Genomic DNA, 19274 nt, shown 5'->3' on the forward strand with positions numbered 1-19274 from the left:
CGGGGAAACGCATGCTAGCAGCCGGCTGGCATGCATAAATGACTTCTGCTCCTGAGGAGCAGCAAGTAATAAAATTTTAAAAAATCAGGCAAGGTAGGTTAGCTTTAGGGGATGGGGAGGAGAGGGGAAGGGGAAGGAAGGCTAGGCAGGGGGTTAGGAACGTTCCCTCCCAGTCCGCTTCTTAATTGGAGCTGCCTGGGAGGGAACTGGGGAAGGCCCAATTGCGTCGCCACACGGACTTTGCATAAATTCACCCCCCTTGCACACCCAAGTGATTTTATAACATGCACGCGCCAGGAACAAACCTCATACATAAACTAGGGAATGATCTCAGTCTCTCACATTTACTGGTAATGCCCTTCTTAGTACTTGCACTGTACAGAGAGAGCCTCCTTCTGAAGTTCATAGGGTTTAATCTTAACAGGCAACATATCAAGGTGTGCTTAACAATTCTTCTGTTATCATATGCAACATTCTTTCTTTCTTTATTAACCACAGTTTTGTACATGTTGCAGAGTCTTTACTGGTTTTTACATGTTATGCTTTCTTGATTGCTATATGACCAGACTACCCTGTTTGTCAGTCTTTTCTGGATGTTCAAGTTGTTATGTTTTTACTTATGTTGTCAATAAAACTTTCAATTACAAAAACAAACAAACCACAATTCTTCTTAATCAGACCACTGGCACCCAATATGATTAGGACTATTTCTGTCCCACATTTTCTTAGTCTCTGATTGCATCTCTTGGTATTTAAGAATCTTTGCTTTCTCTATACAATCTACAGAAAAGTCACTGGGAATGGACACTTCTGTTAGCATTGCAGTTGTTGTGTTGTTCTTCTTCACTAAAATATCTGGTTTAAGTACATCAGTCTTTTTTTTGGTGGGAATAGGAATGTCCCAGGTGATCACAACTTCGTCGTTCTCCTCTATTCTTTTAGGGTTGTGCTCCCAATTTTTGTTTGCTACATCGATGTTATCATGTTTACACAGCTTCCAATGAATAAGCTGTGTTACCTTGCCATGCCTCTCTGTGTATAGGCTTTATCACACCAGCATATCATATTCAGTGATGAGATGTGTAATTGTTTCAAGTTCTGTCCCACAATCTGCATTTGTCCATTTTACCAGTTTTTTTTCTATGCTGGCTGTGAGACATCTCAGCCGTAGTCCACTATCCTATGCTATAATTAGCAATCACTCATCCATAGGTTTGAATTCACCTCTCCTCAAGCACTGCTGTATCAAATTTTCATCCACATGGGATTGTTGTAGCTTTCTGTACTCTACCTCTGCTTCTGCCAATTTAACCTTCCTTGTTTACTGGTCTGATTAGTTAAAGTGTTTCATCTCATCTTTTGCTTATTTTCTCCAGTATGTATTCTCTGGTGAATTTTGAGCCTGGCTTCCAAACAGAATCCTTTGCCACACTCCAAACATTGGAAAGGTTCCACTTCTGTATGGATTCTTTGGTGGCGTTGAAGACTACTCTTCCGACTGAAGCTTTTCCCACATTCAGTACAGGTAAATGGTTTCACTCCTGTGTGTATACTATGGTGGCTTATCAATTGTATTTTCCGACTGAAATCTTTACCACATTCAGTACATGCAAACGGTTTCACTCCTGTGTGAATTCTTTGATGGCTTTGAAAATTGCTCTTCTGACTGAAGCTTTTACCACATTCAGTACATGTAAACAGTTTCACTCCTGTGTGAATGCTCTGGTGGCTTATCAACAGGATCTTTCGACTAAAGTCTTTACCACACTCAACACATATAAATGGTTTCACTCCTGTGTGGATTCTGTGGTGGCTTTGAAGATGGCTCTTCTGACTGAAGCTTTACCACATTCAGTACATGTAAATGGTTTCACTCCTGTGTGTATGCTCTGGTGACTTATCAAGATGCTTTTCCTACTGAACTCTTTACCACATTCAGTACATGTAAATCGTTTCATTCCTGTGTGGGTTTCTTGGTGTCTACAGAAGGTGTTTTTATTTCTGAAGCCTCTACCACACTCAGTACAATGAAAAAGATTCACTTCTCTGTGGAGACTTTGGTGGTTTTTAAGACTGCTTTTATGACCAAAGCCCTTCCCACAATCAGTACATGTAAATGGTTTCACTCCTGTGTGTAATCTTAGGTGGCTTTTGAGGCTAGCCTCCCACCTGAATCCTTTCCCACATTCACCACATTTAAATAGTTTCACCCCTTTGTGGATAGTCTGATGACTTATGAGTTGGACCTTTTGACTGAAGTATTTCCCACATTCAGTACATATTAAAGGTTTCACTCCTGTGTGGATTCTTTCGTGACTTTGAAGATTGCTTTTCTGACTAAATCTCCTACCACATACAGTACATGAAAATGGTTTCACTCCCGTGTGCATTCTTTGATGGCTTTGAAGATTGCTCTTCCGAATGAAGCTTTTGCCACATTCAGTACATATAAATGCTTTCACTCCAATGTGAATTCTCTGATGGCTTTTAAGATTGCTGTTCTGACTGAAACCTTTACCGCATTCAGTACATGTAAAAGGTTTGACTCCTGTGTGGAGTCTCTGATGGATTGCTAAGTAGGCCCTTTGTTTGAAGCATCTCCCACACTCTGTACAAAAACATGGTTTCACTCCTGTGTGGATTCTCTGGTGGCTTGTGAGATTAATCTTCTGACTGAAGCTTTTACCACATTCAGTATATATAAATGGTTTCACCCCAATGTGGATTATTTGGTGACTTTGAAGAGTGTCCTTGCGCTTAAAGCTTTTATCGCATTCAGTACATTTAAATAGTTTCACACCCGTTTTAATTTTCTTCTGTTTTTTGTTGTTTATTTTCGGATAGGAGTCCTTTCCACACTCAGTATGTATAACATGCCTCTCTCTTTTATGAATTTTATGATATTGTGAGAGATCTTCCTTCCAACTGAAATGGTTTTCAGATTTAATACATGAAAATGTTCTCTCACCAGTTTGGGATTTTTGGTGTGCTGTGAAGGCTTTCCTATGGTAGAAAATTTTATTACACTCAATACTTGAAATTGGTCTCTCACCTTTGTGGAATTTTGGTTGGTTTGTTAACTTTCCTTTCTTATTCAAGATTTTGTCATCATCAGAACGTGACTGTAGTGTCTCCTTAGTGCAGCCTTTCTGGTATTTTGTGAAATTTGCTTTCTTAAGAAATCTTCCACTTTCTTCTTTGTTAAATTTCTGGTGTTGCTTTACTTTCCTCATCCTACTAAAACATTTCCCATACTCAGAACATGTAAAAGGTTCCTCTCCTGTGCTTTTTTCCTGTTGCTTTTCTCGTTTCTGAGTGAAGAGTTTCCCCCAGTCTTTTTCTGTAGATGGCTTCTCTTCAGTGTGAGATTTCTGCTGAGATTTCAGGGTTAAAGAAGCTCTGAAGAATAACATACACATGTCACATGCACATCTTTCCTCTGTCATCAGGTTTCTCTGCCCTTCCTCTGTGTGAGTGATATCGCTGGCACTTTGCTCACCCAGACCCGAGTCTCGGGTTGAATCTCTTTGCTTCGTTTCAGAGCAGCATTGATTTCTGCAATCTTTTCCAAAGTCAGAATGGGATGCGCGATCAGTTTCATCTCTTTCTGAGAGCCTCTTCTTTCCTTCTGGATTCTCACTAAGTTCCCAGTGGAGGGTCCCCACATTACTCTTTCTAGGATCAGCATTTTCTACATAAAAAAAGTAAAGACCAGATATTATTCAAGGAGAACATCCAACAAGTTCATAATAGAATAACATTTATTTTTTTCTTCCTGTGATTCTGCCTGTCTTCTGAGGAAGTCACAGTGCATCCTGTCATCATTTTCAAAGTCATTTCTGCAGGTAAAGAGCAATTTAGGAAGATAAATTGGCTCTCTGAGATTTGCTCTCCCTCAATCGGGTTAAAAGTGCTGCGCACTGAGGGTAATTTTTGCCTCATTTAGAGACATTCCCAGGGGCACGTAGGATTACATTTTCCCATTTTGCACACTATTTTCCATTAAAGTGCCCATATTTTCACTTCTATTATTAGAGAAAAGTTAACGTCTAAAATTTAACTGCAGACTTTGGGACACTGTAAAATGCTCCTGTGGTGAGCAGCGAGAGAGCCCCGCTGAAGGAGGGAGCAAGGAGCACACAAGAGGTCGCCCAGCACAGGAGAGAATATTACGGCGAAAGGGTGGGGAGCAAAGGACAGAACCACAAAGACTGAAGACAATAATTGCAGCAGTAATTGCAAAGCGACGTATGCAATCATACACCATGAAACCGAAAAAACTAAGGGGGCCGATGCAGTAAATCTGCACGGAAAACGGGCGCTCAGTGTTTGAGCGCCCGCTTTCCTAATGCGCGCCCAGCCCCCTCTCCTGGGCACGTGATCGAATATTTAAATGAGGGGGGTCGCTCTAAAAAGGAGGCGCTAGGGACAAATGTGCATCCCTAGCGCCTCCTCGGCAGCGGGCGCCCCGGAGAGGGAGCTGTGCGCAAGTTAGGGAAACGGACGCAGGTAAAATCCGAGCTTCCCTTTTCCTAACCTGACTGCCAGCACGCTTATTCTTTTTTTAAATTCTCGTCCTTTTTGTTCCTTAATATCGCCCCGATATTAAGTCAGAGGAAGTACAGAAAAGCACTTTTTGGGCTGCTCAGAAATTAACGCCTGCTCTGGGCAGGCGATCGTTTCTAAGTGTAAAAATGTGCAGGTCAGGAGCATTTTTTTTTTTTTTGAATGGGGGGAGAATAACTAATAGCTTTCTCAACATGCATTTGCATGTGATGCGTGCTATTAGCTTCGTGGGGGGTTGGACGCGTGTTTTGGACACGCTAATCCCCTTATAGAATAAGGGGTTGTGGACGCACATCCCGATCCCATGTCTAACCACGGGTTAAACAGTGCACTCGGCTGAGCGCACTGTATTGCATCGGCCAATAAGGACCGGAAAATTGGGTTTTATTGGTGTAAATGCACTTAACGAGGGTCAATGGCTGTTGAAAATTGCTATGGTGGTTACATGCATAACTCCTTTGAAAATTACCTCCTAACATTAACGCCATAACACATTTTGATGAATGACCCTATGGAGGCAATGGAGGGTAAAGTGGCTTGTCCAGTGTCACCAGGAGTGACAGCGGGATTTAAACCCGGATTTCCCTAGATTGAAGCCCACTCTCTAACCACTAGGCTACTCCTCCACTCCTGACAGGGCCAATGTATCCATTTATAATTAAGGGAAGGGAGCCCTGAAGCAATGGCCTGAGCAAGCTTAATCTGTAATCCGGTCCTACACGACTGGGTATGAATACCGTGCATTTTGTACGGGGCGGCACACCTGGGGCGTGAGGGCAGCGGCGATGGGCAGAGTCATCCTGGAATTGTTGACCTGTCCTCCATTCAAGTGATGGTCTGTCGGTGGCCCACAGTGCAGATAGTGTGGAGTGGAGATTCACGATGAAAAAGTGATTCATGGGTTGGGGAGGGAGGGTGGTGCAGGTGACTGAAAACTTGGGGATGCTGTGGGTCCACCAGTGGAGCCCAACCCGATGAGGTCGGTAAAGAGGAGGGACTACAGGGCCGTTGGCAGAGCCCAACCCAATGGAGAACAAAAAGAGAAACCACGGAACCGCCGGTGGAGCCCAACCCGCTGGCAGCTAAAGAAGAAGAGAGGCCACAGGGCTGCTGACAGAGCCCAAACTGCTGGTGGCCAAAAAGCTGGAGAGGCCACAGGGCCTCCATTGACGGCCAATCCACTGGCAGCCAAATGAGAAGAGCAGCCGCAGGGCCGCTGCTGGCAGCCGAGCAGCGCTGATGGCATAATGGGCTCCCGTCCTCCTAACCCAATGTGATGCTTTAGGTGTGTTGGCAGTGATCTCTGCGCGAAAAGACGGCCTTTAAGCAAAAGGCAGCGACGGCCTGAAGCTGGGATCAAGGTGATTACACTGGCAGGACTACAAATCCCAGGATTCCAGTCACCTAGTTTGGGGAAAGGTGGTGCAAAAAAGGGCAGAGTTTTAATTATTGGGAATTTGATGTGCTATTTTGAAATATTTTATTGCTGTTTGGAAAGGTTTTACATTTTTACATGCATTCTCAATTATTGAATGTTGTTATATTCATCAGTTGTTTGAAAACATTCTTTTTATTAGAATGGCTTTTAATTTAATGTTTTATATTTCTTGATTTTATTGTTTGATGTTTTATGAGACATGGTGGCATTTCAGCTTTTCCACTGTTGCACTGCATACAGAGTCCGGCTTGTTGTGGTTTCCAGTTCAGTTTTTGTTTGCTTTATGGTCTCTTTATTCTGTATTTGGTGAGGGTGTTTGCGTTCTGCATGTGTGATTGAGGTAAGGTAGTCTGCTAGCGTGTAGTTTCTTTCTAGGCATCTATAGCAATAGGGCTTGTTCTGTTTTCCTAATAGGAGGTGTATAGGTGTTCTAGGGCCTGCTGTAGTATTTGCAGTGTTGCCTTTTCATAGGTAGGGGCTGTTACTGTGTGAGTGCTGGCAGTTAGTACTGTTTTGTTAATGGGAGGTTTTCTATATTATTATATCTCAGTTTACTCAAGGCTTTCTGAGGGCCAGACCCACACCCAACAAATCTTACAATGGGCCTAATACCATGTGGGCTCCAAGTGTCTATTTTTTGCAGGGTTTTCTGATTGACACCAGCATGTGCTTCTGTATAACAGAATGGGGTTGGCTCTAGGGCCAGCCGGCACCACTTTTACATTCCAACAGGTAGGGCAGGAGCACCAGGAGATTGCTCTTGCACAGTTTAGGTGTTTGGACCTATAGATGAGGTAAGATAGGTTCAGAGGTGTGTGTCAGTTTTGAAAGTTTGGATCACCAGAGGGGAGCCCAGGACAGAAACAGTTTCTACTGGGTGTTGGTTATTGGGAAAAACAAAACAGTTTCAGGCCGATATAGAAACCATCGTGGGAGAACGGGCGCTCCGTGTTAAGCGCCCGCTCTCCCGACCCGCGCCCAGCCACCTCTCCTGGGCGCGCGATCCTATATGTAAATGAGGGGTCACGCTCAAAGGAGGCGCTAGGGACGATTACGCACCCCTAGCGCCTCCTCGGCCCAGGAGAGGTGGCTCTGTCAGCGGGGTTCAGGAAACAGACGCTCAATTTTACGAGCATCGCTTTTCCGAACCTGCTGACAGCGATCAATTAGGGAAACGGACGCCGATAAAATCGAGCGTCTGTTCTCAAATTTTTAAAAATTTTTTCTTTTTACATTTTTGGTTCCTCTGACTTAATATCGCTAGGAAATTAAGTTGGAGGGTATACAGAAAAGCAGTATTTTCTGCTTTTCTGTACACTTTTCCGGGTTGCTCATAAATTAACACCTGCCTAATTTAGGAGCGTAAAATGAGTGGATTGGCCGCACATTTTACTTTCAGTGTCTCGGGTGAATGACTAATAGCCTCATCGATGTGCATTTGCATGTGATGAGCGCTATTCGTTTTCGCGAGTTTGGCCGCGCATTTTCGAGGCACCAAACCCCATACAGTATAAGGGGGTTATAGACGCTCCTCGAAAACACTCGGCCAAACGGATGTAGAACAGTGCGCGCGGCCCAGCGCACTGTTCTGAGCCGGCCTCTTTAAGCGTTAAAAGTATAGAACTGAGGGGGAGGGGGCAGAACAGTAATTGTTCGCACGGGGCAGGAAAATTGCTAGCACCGGCTCCGTCTGCACTGCCAGTGTTGGCTTTACCGGCGTCAAGTGCAAAAGCTAAGTGAGCATTTTCAAAACATTAAATTATGAGTGGGAGGAAGGAAGTGTGCATCCATGGCCAGAGACTTCCTGGAAATATATAAACAGTTAAATCGTTTAAAAATGATTTACCATGTCAAGCGTAAATAGCTCTAATCTCGAAAAAAATCACGTGGGAATCTGAATCTGTGTGCATAATGAATGCAATGCAAGTGGTTAATCATTGAAAAGTGCTGTGCCTGTGTCAAGTGTTAAATGAGACCGTGAATTTGCAGATTACAATTGTATTAACTTTTAATAAAGAGAGGTCGGAGCTTGAAGAGGAATGGAATTAAGCTTTAATAACTTGAGTCAACTGAGAAATGAAACCTGGAAGCAGTGTTTGTGCCGTGAAAACACCAGCGAACACCCGAGGCCACTATTCTGTTAAGTTATGAGGGGAGGGATGATATCCGGATAAAGTTATCTGGATAACTTAAATGGGCTAGTCAGTGGTGTGTAGCCATTTATGAGTTCAGATGAATATATTCAGGTAAAGTTATCCGGACAAGTTTCAGACTGTTCTCCGGCACAATCAGACTTATCCAGGTAACTCTGCCGTGGATCGCCCTCCAAACATCCCCAGTTTAACTGAAGAAGTTATAGCAAGCCAAAAACACCCGGATAATCTGGACGTGGTCCAGATCAGTGGTGTTGATTAGAGCGGTGGCAGTGATGAGGGGGATAATTATGGTTTTTTCCCCCTCCACCTCCTCGAGCGTCCAGTAGGAGGGGAGCGTTTCATGCGGCATTTGATGCATCCGACTCCTCCTCTTTCGGAGCCCCTGCACATTCAACTTCATAATGAAGCCTGATAAGGAAGAGGAGTCAGAGGGGGGCAGGACGTGCTCTTCATCTCAGCAGTTTTACCCCGGTCCCTCTTATTCCTGCACTCACCTGAGCTGCTGCTTCTCCCAGTTTCTCTTTCCTCCGATCCCGGCTCATCCCTGATGTACGGCTCTTCCCCTCGTTCAAGGTGGGATATAATATCAGGGGTGACAGTCAGAGAGCCTGATCCCGGGGGGGAAAAACACCGCATTAGGGTTCCCATAAACACCTTGGAGTAAACTTTCAAAGAGACTTCACGTGTAAAAACAGTTTATTAATGCATGATGTAGATACATATAAGCGTCTTTCAAATTAAGTCAAGTATGCGCATACTCGCATGGGAAAATACATGTGAATAAAGTGGTCTTGTTTTTGGGCCACGACAGGGTATGGTTTGGATGTTCGTGGGTACTAGGCTATTTTATAACAAATTTTGGAATTAGGCCTCTGGTATTGTTAGGGGGGGAGGGGAAGTGTTATTGCTGGCCTAGAACTGGGGTCTGCCTGGGGTCTTACTCATAGAGCCACAGATTGGTTCAAGGACAGTCCACATCAAACTGTCAATAGCCTGATCTATGGCCCCGCCCCTGAGGATCCAGATTGACTCTCAGGGGATTCAAAAGGAGTGGTGGAGCACCTAGAAGGTGTCGCCAGCATTTATACGGCTAGGAGGCCAAAGGAAGTATGGAGGTCCCAGAGGAAGAGCCGGGAGCTTTTTTCCTGGTTTGTATTCATGTTTTACTGCAATGTTAATTCTGGAAATTTTGTGCCACATCTCTTAATAGCAGCCTTGTCTCCAGTTGTGTCTGTGAGCTGTCAATGAAGAGGTTCCATGGTGAAAGGACTTGGACAGTTACCTGTGGTGCATAAGGCAGGAAGTGTTATTTTGTCACTATTATTAAATAAACCACTACTGAGACACAATTCCAAGCTGACAGATACTGATTAAAGATTAGAAACGTGTATGTGATTAAAACTGGAAATAGAATTACGTGACTGCAGAAATGAATAACTAATAAGGGCCTGGAATGTGGCTGGCAGCTCCCTCAACCAACCAGCCCTTTGCGAGTCCTGGTGTTATGAGTTGAGCTCAAATAAGATTAGTGATAGGAAGTCAGGATAAGCTCCTGAAGAATTTTCTATTTGTGTCTAAGAAGCCTCTCATAGGGACATTTATATTTTTGGCCTACCATATAAAACATGGAATAATGGACATCTAAATTCAGACAGTTTACATTTCTGCAACGGGCATACTATGGATAACATGGACATTTAAAAATGATGGCTATTTAAACACACACAATCACCACAAGAAATACTAGGACTAGGAATTTTTCCAGCATTTGAGCTTTCTGCTGAAAGAAATACTTCACCCCATTTAAAAGTCAGAGCTCTAAAAGTCAGTCACAGAGTAAAGAAGAGCCTTGCTGGAACTTGGCAAGTATTGACGAGAATGAGGACATGAGTGGAGGGGAGCCCGAAAGGCTCAGCTTCACCAGAGTTATCAGAGTTGCAGGACAAGAAGTATCGATGGAGCATCCTACGTAGTTTGAGAGAAGATCCAGCCAATGAAAAGAGGCCTCATACTCTCCTGTCGGAGAAGAGGGAAAGAGCATGTGATGTTGTGATGAACCATTTTGATCTCCTTTAACCCAAATAACCCAGGCGCTCCGACATTCTAGGGCTGTGGGTTTATGCTCAGACCCAACCAATGAAATGAAAGACAAGCAATCTCGCTCTTTGATTGCACAAGACAGCACCATAAAAAAGTGAGGCAGGAGCCTGGAAATTTGAAAAACACTCAGTCCCAACCTATCCCAGCAGTGCAAGGCAACAGCCCTGATACAGATGAATTGGGCAGATGACCAGACAGCCAGATCTAGCCTGAAGCACAGCCACAGATGTGACCAGAAGGAGACAGACCAAAGCATGCTGAAGTGGGCCTAAGAGCTGAAGGAGACATGCAGAGGCGATAGGGACTCCTGGCTCCATTACAAGACACTTCACGTCAGAGTGTGGTAAGAAGCACTAGTTACATATCAGATAGTAAAGGGAATTGAAAATTGAACGATTTGAACTTTGAAACATAAATTTACCTACACATAAGAACAAAATAAATTGCCATACTGGGTCAGACCAAGGGTCCATCAAGCCCAGCATCCTGTTTCCAACAGTGGCCAATCCAGGCCATAAGAACCTGGCAAGTACCCAAAAACTAAGTCTATTACATGCTATTGTTGGAACTTATCCAAACCTTTTTTAAAACCAGCTACACTATCTGCATTAACCACATCCTCTGGCAACAAATTCCAGAGCTTAATTGTGCGTTGAGTGAAAAACAATTTTCTCCGATTAGTCTTAAATGTGCTACATGCTAACTTCATGGAGTGCCCCCTAGTCCTTCTATTATCCGAAAAACATAGTAACATAGTAATGACGGCAGAAAAAGTCCAAAATGGTCCATCTAGTCTGCCCAGCAAGCTTCCCAAGGTAGTAACTGCCACTCCCATGTTTCTCTTAAGGGTAGTAAATAACCGACTCACATCTACTCGTTCAAGACCTCTCATGATTTTAAACACCTCTATCATATCCCACCTCAGCCGTCTCTTCTCCAAGCTGCACAGTCCTAACCTTTTTAGCCCTTCCTCATAGGACAGCTGTTCCATCCCCTTTATCATTTTGGTCGCCCTTCTCTGTTCCTTCTCCATCACAACTATATCTTTTTTGAAATGCGGTGACCAGAACTGTACACAGTACTCAAGGTGCGGTCTCACCATGGTGCGATTCAGAGGCATTATGACATTTTCCGTTTTATTCACCATTCCCTTCCTAATAATTCCTAACATTGTTTGCTTTTTTAACTGCCGCAGCACACTGAGCCAATGATTTCAAAGTATTATCCACTATGATGTCTAGAACTTTTTCCTGGCTGGTAGCACCTAATATGGAACCTAACATTGCGTAACTATAGCATAGGTTATTTTTCCCTATATGCATTACCTTGCACTTATCCACATTAAATTTCATCTGACATTTCGATGCCCAATTTTCCAGTCTCATAAGGTCTTCCTGCAATTTATCACAATCTGCTTGTGATTTAATTACTCTGAATAATTTTGTATCATTTGCAAATTTGATTATCCCACTTGTCGTATTTCTTTCCAGATCATGTATAAATATATTGAAAAGTAAGGGTCCCAATACAGATCCCTGAGGCACTCCACTGCCCACTCCCTTCCACTGAGAAAATTGTCCATTTAATCATACTCTCTGTTTCCTGTCTTTTAGCCAGTTTGCAATCCACGAAAGGACATCACCACCTATCCCATGACTTTTTACTTTTCCTAGAAGCCTCTCATGAGGAAATTTATCAAATGCCTTCTGAAAATCCAAATACACTATATCTAATGGTTCACCTTTATCCACATGTTTGTTAACCCCTTCAAAAAATGTAGCAGATTTGTGAGGCAAGACTTCCCTTGGGTAAATCCTTGCTGACTGTGTTCCATTAAACCATGTCTTTCTATATGCTTTGAGATTTTGATGTTTGGAATAGTTTTCACTATTTTTCCCGGCACTGAAGAAAGGCTCACTGGTTTATAGTTTCCTGGATCGCCCTGGAGCCCTTTTTAAATATCGGGGTTACATTAGTTATAAACTAGTGATTATACATATTTACCATCAATAAACTACATTACCTCAGTCTTAGAATTTGTGCCAGACAGTGTGAAATGTTCCAGAGTGAGTGTGTACTGTGCAGTCCGTAGGTATACATTATCCATCATTCCGTTCTCCAACTAGGCTCAAATCACACGGGTACATGATCTATACGTTAAGTACCCAAACACTCCATCATTAATACTTCCTTAACACCGGTAAGGGCCGTAATAGCATTCTGGAAAGATAAGATGTATGACGCCGGCACTTCTGCATTCTGCCTGTAAGTAGCTTATACTCATGTAATCACTATTTTATAAGTGTGAAAAGTTCACACATGTTTTAGGTTTTGTGTGCACAGATATATATGTGAAAACAGCGGGGTGATCTAAAGGCATTCTAGGGCAGGGCCAGAAGTCAAGCCCATAGGTTGTTTGTTTTATAAGAGAATTGCGCTCACACATCTGGCAACTTACGTGTGTAATTTAACATCGGCTAATTATCTTGCGTGATTGATATTGGCTGGGTGGGGGAGGTCTGGGTGAGCAGGCTGAAGACCCAGGAGGGTTTCAATGATCTGCAGAAGGACTGGGTGAACTGGTAGAGGGACTGGAAAACCGATCATTTCAATTGCACTTGAGCAAGCGCTACCTATTTTTTTTTCCTGCATGAAAACCTAGGCATGGATTTTGTTTTAATCGGTAGGAAAAGTGTGCATGCTCATCAAGGCACTGGAAAGCTCGCTTTCAAAGCGCTGCACGTATTCGCACGGAAGCATACACGTGTGCGTTTGTTGCGGGAGGGGGGGGTGATCCATGCGGATTTTGTCGGGCGTGTGTATCTGCTACGCGCAGGTTATGAAATATTATTGTAGATCTCCCCGTGTATATGCGGCCTTGCAGAGTTTACAAGTTATTCCTCCCTGTCTTGCATTTCCTTATCTCTGTGAAGGAATAAACCCTTAGGGCCTGATTTTGCAAGCATTTACACACTTAAAATTGGATTTTACAAGTGTAAATGCAATTGACCCATGCAAGTGAGCTTTTGAAAATTACAATACATATCATTGAATTGTCAATGAGTTTTACCCTTGTTAAGTGCACTTAATGCAGGTACATGGCTTTTGAAAATTGCTACAATAGCATGTTTACAAGCACAGCTCCTCTGAAAATTCGCCTGAATGCTTTGCTATGACTAGAAAAAGTACATATATCAGGCGGCTCTTTTGTCTGGATGTCTCTCTCAGTCTTGCAAGATCAGCCAGTGACTGTGAGAGACATCTCTGCTGCATTGTGTTCTGTCTCTTATCTTTACAAAATCTTTGAATAAAGCCTTTTATTTCTGACTGGTCCTCTCCCTCCCAACCCAATCCCATTCTCGTCTCTGCCAAATGATAACCTCGCATCCATGAACCCGCACTCCCTCACTCATGAATTGCTAATAGGATGCCAAGGGATCTCTGTAGCACTCTTTTACCAAATCACACCAGGAAGCCTTCACACACCGAAATGTCATAATCAAAATGTAAAATTCTCCCTTACCCAGTGAACTCAGAGTCTGATGATTCTCCTTCATCACATCCCTGTAAAGCTCCTTCTGCCATTCCTCTAATTCCTTCCACTCTTCCTGGGAGAAATAGACAGCGATGTCCTCAAAGGTTACTGGGACCTGAAACACAAACCTTGCCACAGTCAGCACTGTCTGCATTATGTTCACCAGAAGACCTCCCAGCAGTGCAGGGGGGGAGAGATTTCTGGCTGTATATAATTCAAAGTCACATAACACATGCTCCCAGAGCAGGATTAGAGCACCTGGAAACTAATTACACACAGAACATGGGACACAAAGTCTCACTCTGTGGGATTTCTGCTCTTTCTCCTTACACTCAGGAGAGTCACCAAGTGCCTTTTCTGCACGCCAGTTCGGCTCAGGGTCCTATTAAAATCAGGGCCGACTCCGCAGTATCCTGGGTTAGGAAGCTGCAGTAGTGTTTGCATCGACAGGGCGAGCTCCTACCTGAGCAGAAGCTCCTGCAGGCATTTTCCTCTCTGCTTTTGCTGCTTTCAGGATCAGACATGAATTGGGGCAGGGGAAGAGCTGAGGGTTTAGCTGTTACCGGGGGAGAGCAGAGCAGCAGCTGGATTTGCGGTTGGCGATGTCTGTCTGCAGCATGCAGCATAGGGCAGCTCTTTTTCCTGCTGGGGACAGACTGATGACATCTGGCGGGGAAGGGCGGAGCTTTATTGAGTTACAGCGTGTTGACAAAGAGAAGGCGGGGATCTCGGCAGCAGGCTTCTAGCTCTTAAAGGTGCAGTAGCCCGCATCACGACCTCCTTTTCTGCATAATAGATCATCAGCCCAGCTAGGAGCTCAATGAAATTCAGCGCAGAGGCGTAGCTAAAGTAGTTGGCACCCGGGGTGGATACTTCTTTAGCACTCCCCCCCCCCCCCCAAACATCTATAAAATATTTCAAAACAGCAGACACATCAAGTAACACCCAATAATTAAAACTAATACGGATTTAAAAAAATCTCCCGCTCTCCATATCTGTCATCCTAAGATTGGGGGCACGCATGTACACACACACACAATATGCTCCTTCTTTCATACACACATATACATGCTTGGTGAGAGGCAGAGGGAGCGTGTGTGTGTGTGTGTGTGTGTGAGACACACACACACACATACACACACACTTTCTCTATTCATCTCTCACACACACACTTCCTCTGTCTTTCTCACACACAGACATGCCTCCTCCCTCTCTCTCTCACACACACACATGCTTCCTCTCTGTCTGTCACACACGCTAACACATACACACACAATATGCTTCCTCTCTCTCATACCTACACATACAAGCTTGGTGAGAGACAGAGGGGGCACATGTGTGCAAGAGACACACACACACACTTTCTCTGTACCTCTCTCACACACACACTTCCTCTGTGTCTCTCTCACACACACATACACATGCAGACAAAAAGTGAACTAGAAACCACAAGCCAGATTCTGTATGCAGTGCAACAGTGGAAAAGCAGAAAATCACTATTCTTCAAAACAATACAATCAAGAAATATAAATCAATCAGAATAGTAAAACCATCCTAAAAATATACATTTCAAAACAGCTGATAAATAGAATAATATTCAATAATTAGAAGCTCCTGTACAAATTTTTAAACATTTTCTAAACATTGATAAAATATTTCAAAACAGCAGAGAACAAATAATACCCAGTAATTAAAACTAATAAGAATTTTAAAAATCCCCCACTCTCCATACCTGTCACCCTGAGATTGTTGTAAGCTGGGGGTACACACAGACACACACACACAGACACACACACAAACAAAATATGCTCCCTCTGTCTCTCACACACATACACATTTGGTGAGAGACGAAGGAAGCTTGAGTGTGTGTGTGTGTGAAAGAGACAGACACACACGTTTCCTCCCTCTCACACATACATGCCTCCTCTGTATCTCTCACGCACGATTCCTGTCTCACCCACGCACACACACACATATGCTTCCTCTCTCTGACCCCCATCCCTACTCCCGTACATGGGTACCCTCTCATAGACACACATACACAGGCACTCTCTCACACATACACACCCACGGGCATCCTCTCAAATGTATACATAGGCACAGACACATGCTCTTCTATACACTCACTGTCTCATACACAACACACACACACACACACACCCCTCTCATACACTGGCACTTTCTCTCACAGGGCAGTCTCTTGCTTCTTCGACCGCTGGCTGCACCGCAGGGGCCTCTTCTTCTGCTGCCAGCCTCTTCCACGGGACCTTGCTTTTGCCGGCAGGGAGTGGAAACCCTGCCAGCACATCACTGTTCCGCACCACCACAGGACCTTCCTGCTGGCGGCAATGGCACCCCTGCCCCTGTTAGTCACCCGGAGCAAACCGCCCCCCCCCCCCTTAGTACGCCTCTGATTCAACTCATAGTTTATTAACTCACAAAGTGAAAATAAACTAATGCCTCACAGATTACTGAGGTGGTAAAAAGTGCACATACAGAGTAATATTGCACACATTTTCTGCATCCTTTTGCATACAAGAAGGAATGTTGGTGTGCTGTGTGTATAAATTGTGATTTTATGTGCACAGATTATGTTTTATGTGCATAACTAACACAGAAAACCAATATCTGTGTACATGTGACCTTCTCTTATTCCACAATGGAAGCTCTCCAGATGGAAAGAGGGTGTTACAAGGAGGAGAGGAAAAAACACAACATCAATCAGCAGCCTCCTTACTTTTTTCCAGGGGGTCTTCAAGATCGACGTCTGACTAAAAATGTGTGCACTTTTTCATCTGAATATCTTTATTAACCATTGAAAAGTAAACACACCAAACAACCACTGGACAATAATATTTGAACTCCTCCTCTCCCCTGCATATGTAACATGGTCAGCAAATAAAGACAGTGTACAATCCATTACAAAGTACAAAACATTAGTGTGCGCAGCATCTCATTTACAAAATCCTCCCCCCACCCATTGCAGGAATAATAAAGGGCTTTTCACATATCCAAGGGGAGCACTCCACAAATCAAATGCGGGGACCCCCCCTGGTCGCCCACTAGATGGGCCTAGTTCCTTGGCCTTTGAGGCAACAGGTAGGTGGGATGAGTCATACCCTATATCACCTCTTCCTGAGGTTGTCTGAGGTGGTTTAATCTTTGCAAGGGTAAGCCACCCTTTTTTAAGAAGACAATGACGCTACGAAAAGATGATGGCTTGTGGCACTGAAGGACTGCCGGTTGGGTGCGGTCTCTCTAAGGGCTGGAAACACACTGCAGAGCTGTTGTCAGTTCAGGGCAGGTGCAGGCAGATCACTGTTCCCTGCTCTGCCCTGAAACTAAAGAAACTGTCTGTTTGTAATTAAGGTAAGAAACCATTCCTGTCTGCATTCGTGTGAATTGTGCTGGAGTTGGCTGCGATTATCCAGGAGCCTTGTAATAGAGGTTCATCATCATTAATAGTACAAGTTGTCAGGATTAAAATAAAATGTGCCAACCACTGTTATTAGTTGAATTACTACAAGCCCCGGGTATTTGCCCTTGAAAAAGATATTAGATTTAAATGTTGATTATGTGATAGCAAAAAAAAGAGATGGGCAGATGAAAGGGGCAGGTGCAGGCAGATCACCGTTTCCTCAGCAAGACAGAGGAAGTTCCCTGCGCCGCCCTGAAACTAAAGAAATTGCCTGTGTATAATTAAGGATCCATGCTGTGAAGGACCTAAGAGTCATTTGCATTGCCGGAGACTGAGGGTTCCCTTGGCTGGAGGCTGCTGTAAGGAGGGTTCTGCCGTTTTAGCAGCAGAACAGATGCTGACGTCGTCTCCCGTCCTTCAGCATTCAAAGGGCTCCCCAGTAGGACACAAGCTGGGGATTCTGCTACCAGTGCACAGACTGTGTAAAGATTGGCATTTAGCTGCTGATCTAATAGCAGTTTGAAACCTTTGAGCAGGATTTCATGTCTACGCCTCCACCCTATTCATGTGTTTGAGGAGTGAGCAGAATGATCAAGTTTGCTAATCGTTCAGTAAAGTTTAATGCTGTCCCAGGCTAATGAGGGGAGCAGTTTCATTATTGGTGCTGGGCGATCAGTTGAGCTGCAGGTCTCTACAGCCTTAACCTTGCGCAGTCTGAAGTTGGTTAACTCCGGAAACCCATATCACACATATATTGCAAGGTTACACAAGCTTGGTCATTTTTATTTTTCAATTTAGATTTTATTCTGCAACAGCTGTGGGTACACATGTGGTCAACCAAATAACATCAATGCACAATACTACTGTTAACAGTTTTCAGTATCCCCCACCCAGCTCAAAACAAAACTTCAAGAGGTGGGTGCAAGCCCTTTGGCACCAATTTTATTTGTAGGCCAACAACCTGTGGATATTTCGGTGCCTACAATTAAAGCCCAAACTAGAATAGGCGTTCTCATTATAAGCATGGTCATTTTGAGTTGGCTTCAGGATTCTTTGGAGGAAACCTATGCAGTGTACCCCTTGCCTGTTTAGGATCAGCCTCTAGTTGAGAAAAGGTTTTTTTTAATTTTTCCTATGGGCGGTTTACTGAGTTTAGCTGGGGTGAGAACTTGGTTTCATGTGGTGAGGGACAAGCCCCCATATCCACCTGCCCGTTACTTCCCCTGCAGTGGAGGGGCAGCAGTGACTCTTTGGACCGTGAGTTTTGGCCCATTTTTGGTAGTGAGGAGCTTTTGTGCCACTCCTCCTCACTGAAGACTGTGGGCGATATAAGCCTGGAGTTTCCGCCCCCCCCCAAGTATTGACCTTTCTTCCTCAAGAGGCCTAAAACTCAGAGCAGTCAGAAGGCCAAAAAGCAGGAATTTCCAGAGACCCTCCATAGGATCTTCATCCAGGGACCCAGGACCCAAGCTGGGTACCAGAGGCTGAGCAGTAAGACTCAGGTAGGAATTGTCCATGTTTAAGGGGAAACCTGCAAAGAGTAGGACTTATTCCCCAATGGCTGGCACTCTTGTGCACTAAAGTTCAGGAGTGGTAAGATAAATGCCAGGGAATCTGAGCTCAGCAATACCTACGCAGACGTAGACCCACTCACAGCTGTAACGTCACTCAGTTATGGACTGACTGGATACCGAGTTATGCTTTGGAAAGAATCAGTAAAGTGTTTTTTTTCTTTTGAAGCCCAGTACTAATCATGCCTATGTGTCCCTGCAAAACGGCATCACCAAACACCTCCCTAAAGTTAGAAATGCGCACATCTAAAGGAATGGAACCACACTGCTGCCTGGGCCAAGGAGATCTGGCTTCACCCCCAGAGAAAGAACCCACCCCTTGGAGACAATCACAAAGGGAGCGAGAACTAGTAGAGACTGCCCCAGGCATCAAAATTGGTTTGTATGCCTTTAGAGACGATGCCAATTCAGAACAAAGGGGGGTTACCCCAAGTTTTCACAAACTCAACCGCTGTTGATCTGCTGCTGGCAGTGTCTGCAAAAAAAGGAT

General features: G+C 44.1%; 1 protein-coding gene across 1 annotated transcript; it reads right to left on the reverse strand.

The window, feature by feature from the left end:
- Nucleotides 1-466: 466 nt before the first annotated feature.
- Nucleotides 467-14540, reverse strand: LOC115085911 (gastrula zinc finger protein XlCGF58.1-like). Its single transcript, XM_029592449.1, has 4 exons — nucleotides 14259-14540; nucleotides 13784-13910; nucleotides 8655-8768; nucleotides 467-3691 (listed from the first exon to the last, which is right to left on the reverse strand). Exons 1-4 carry the CDS (start codon nucleotides 14280-14282, stop codon nucleotides 1788-1790), a joined length of 2169 nt encoding a protein of 722 aa, XP_029448309.1. The 5' UTR covers nucleotides 14283-14540; the 3' UTR covers nucleotides 467-1787.
- Nucleotides 14541-19274: the final 4734 nt, after the last annotated feature.

The sequence above is a fragment of the Rhinatrema bivittatum genome, chromosome 2, assembly GCF_901001135.1.
Source record: "Rhinatrema bivittatum chromosome 2, aRhiBiv1.1, whole genome shotgun sequence".
NCBI classification, from domain to species: domain Eukaryota; kingdom Metazoa; phylum Chordata; class Amphibia; order Gymnophiona; family Rhinatrematidae; genus Rhinatrema; species Rhinatrema bivittatum.

Bases quoted from the DNA above. Each gene is read 5' to 3' on its own strand.
- LOC115085911 (XM_029592449.1), bottom strand. From the start codon at position 14,282: ATGCCTGCAGGAGCTTCTGCTCAG. The intron at 13,911-14,258 runs GTAGGAGCTCGC...TTTGTGTTTCAG, and splicing joins CTGCAGGAGCTTCTGCTCAG to GTCCCAGTAACCTTTGAGGA. The intron at 3,692-8,654 runs GTGAGTGCAGGA...TTTTTTATGTAG, and splicing joins TGGGAGAAGCAGCAGCTCAG to AAAATGCTGATCCTAGAAAG.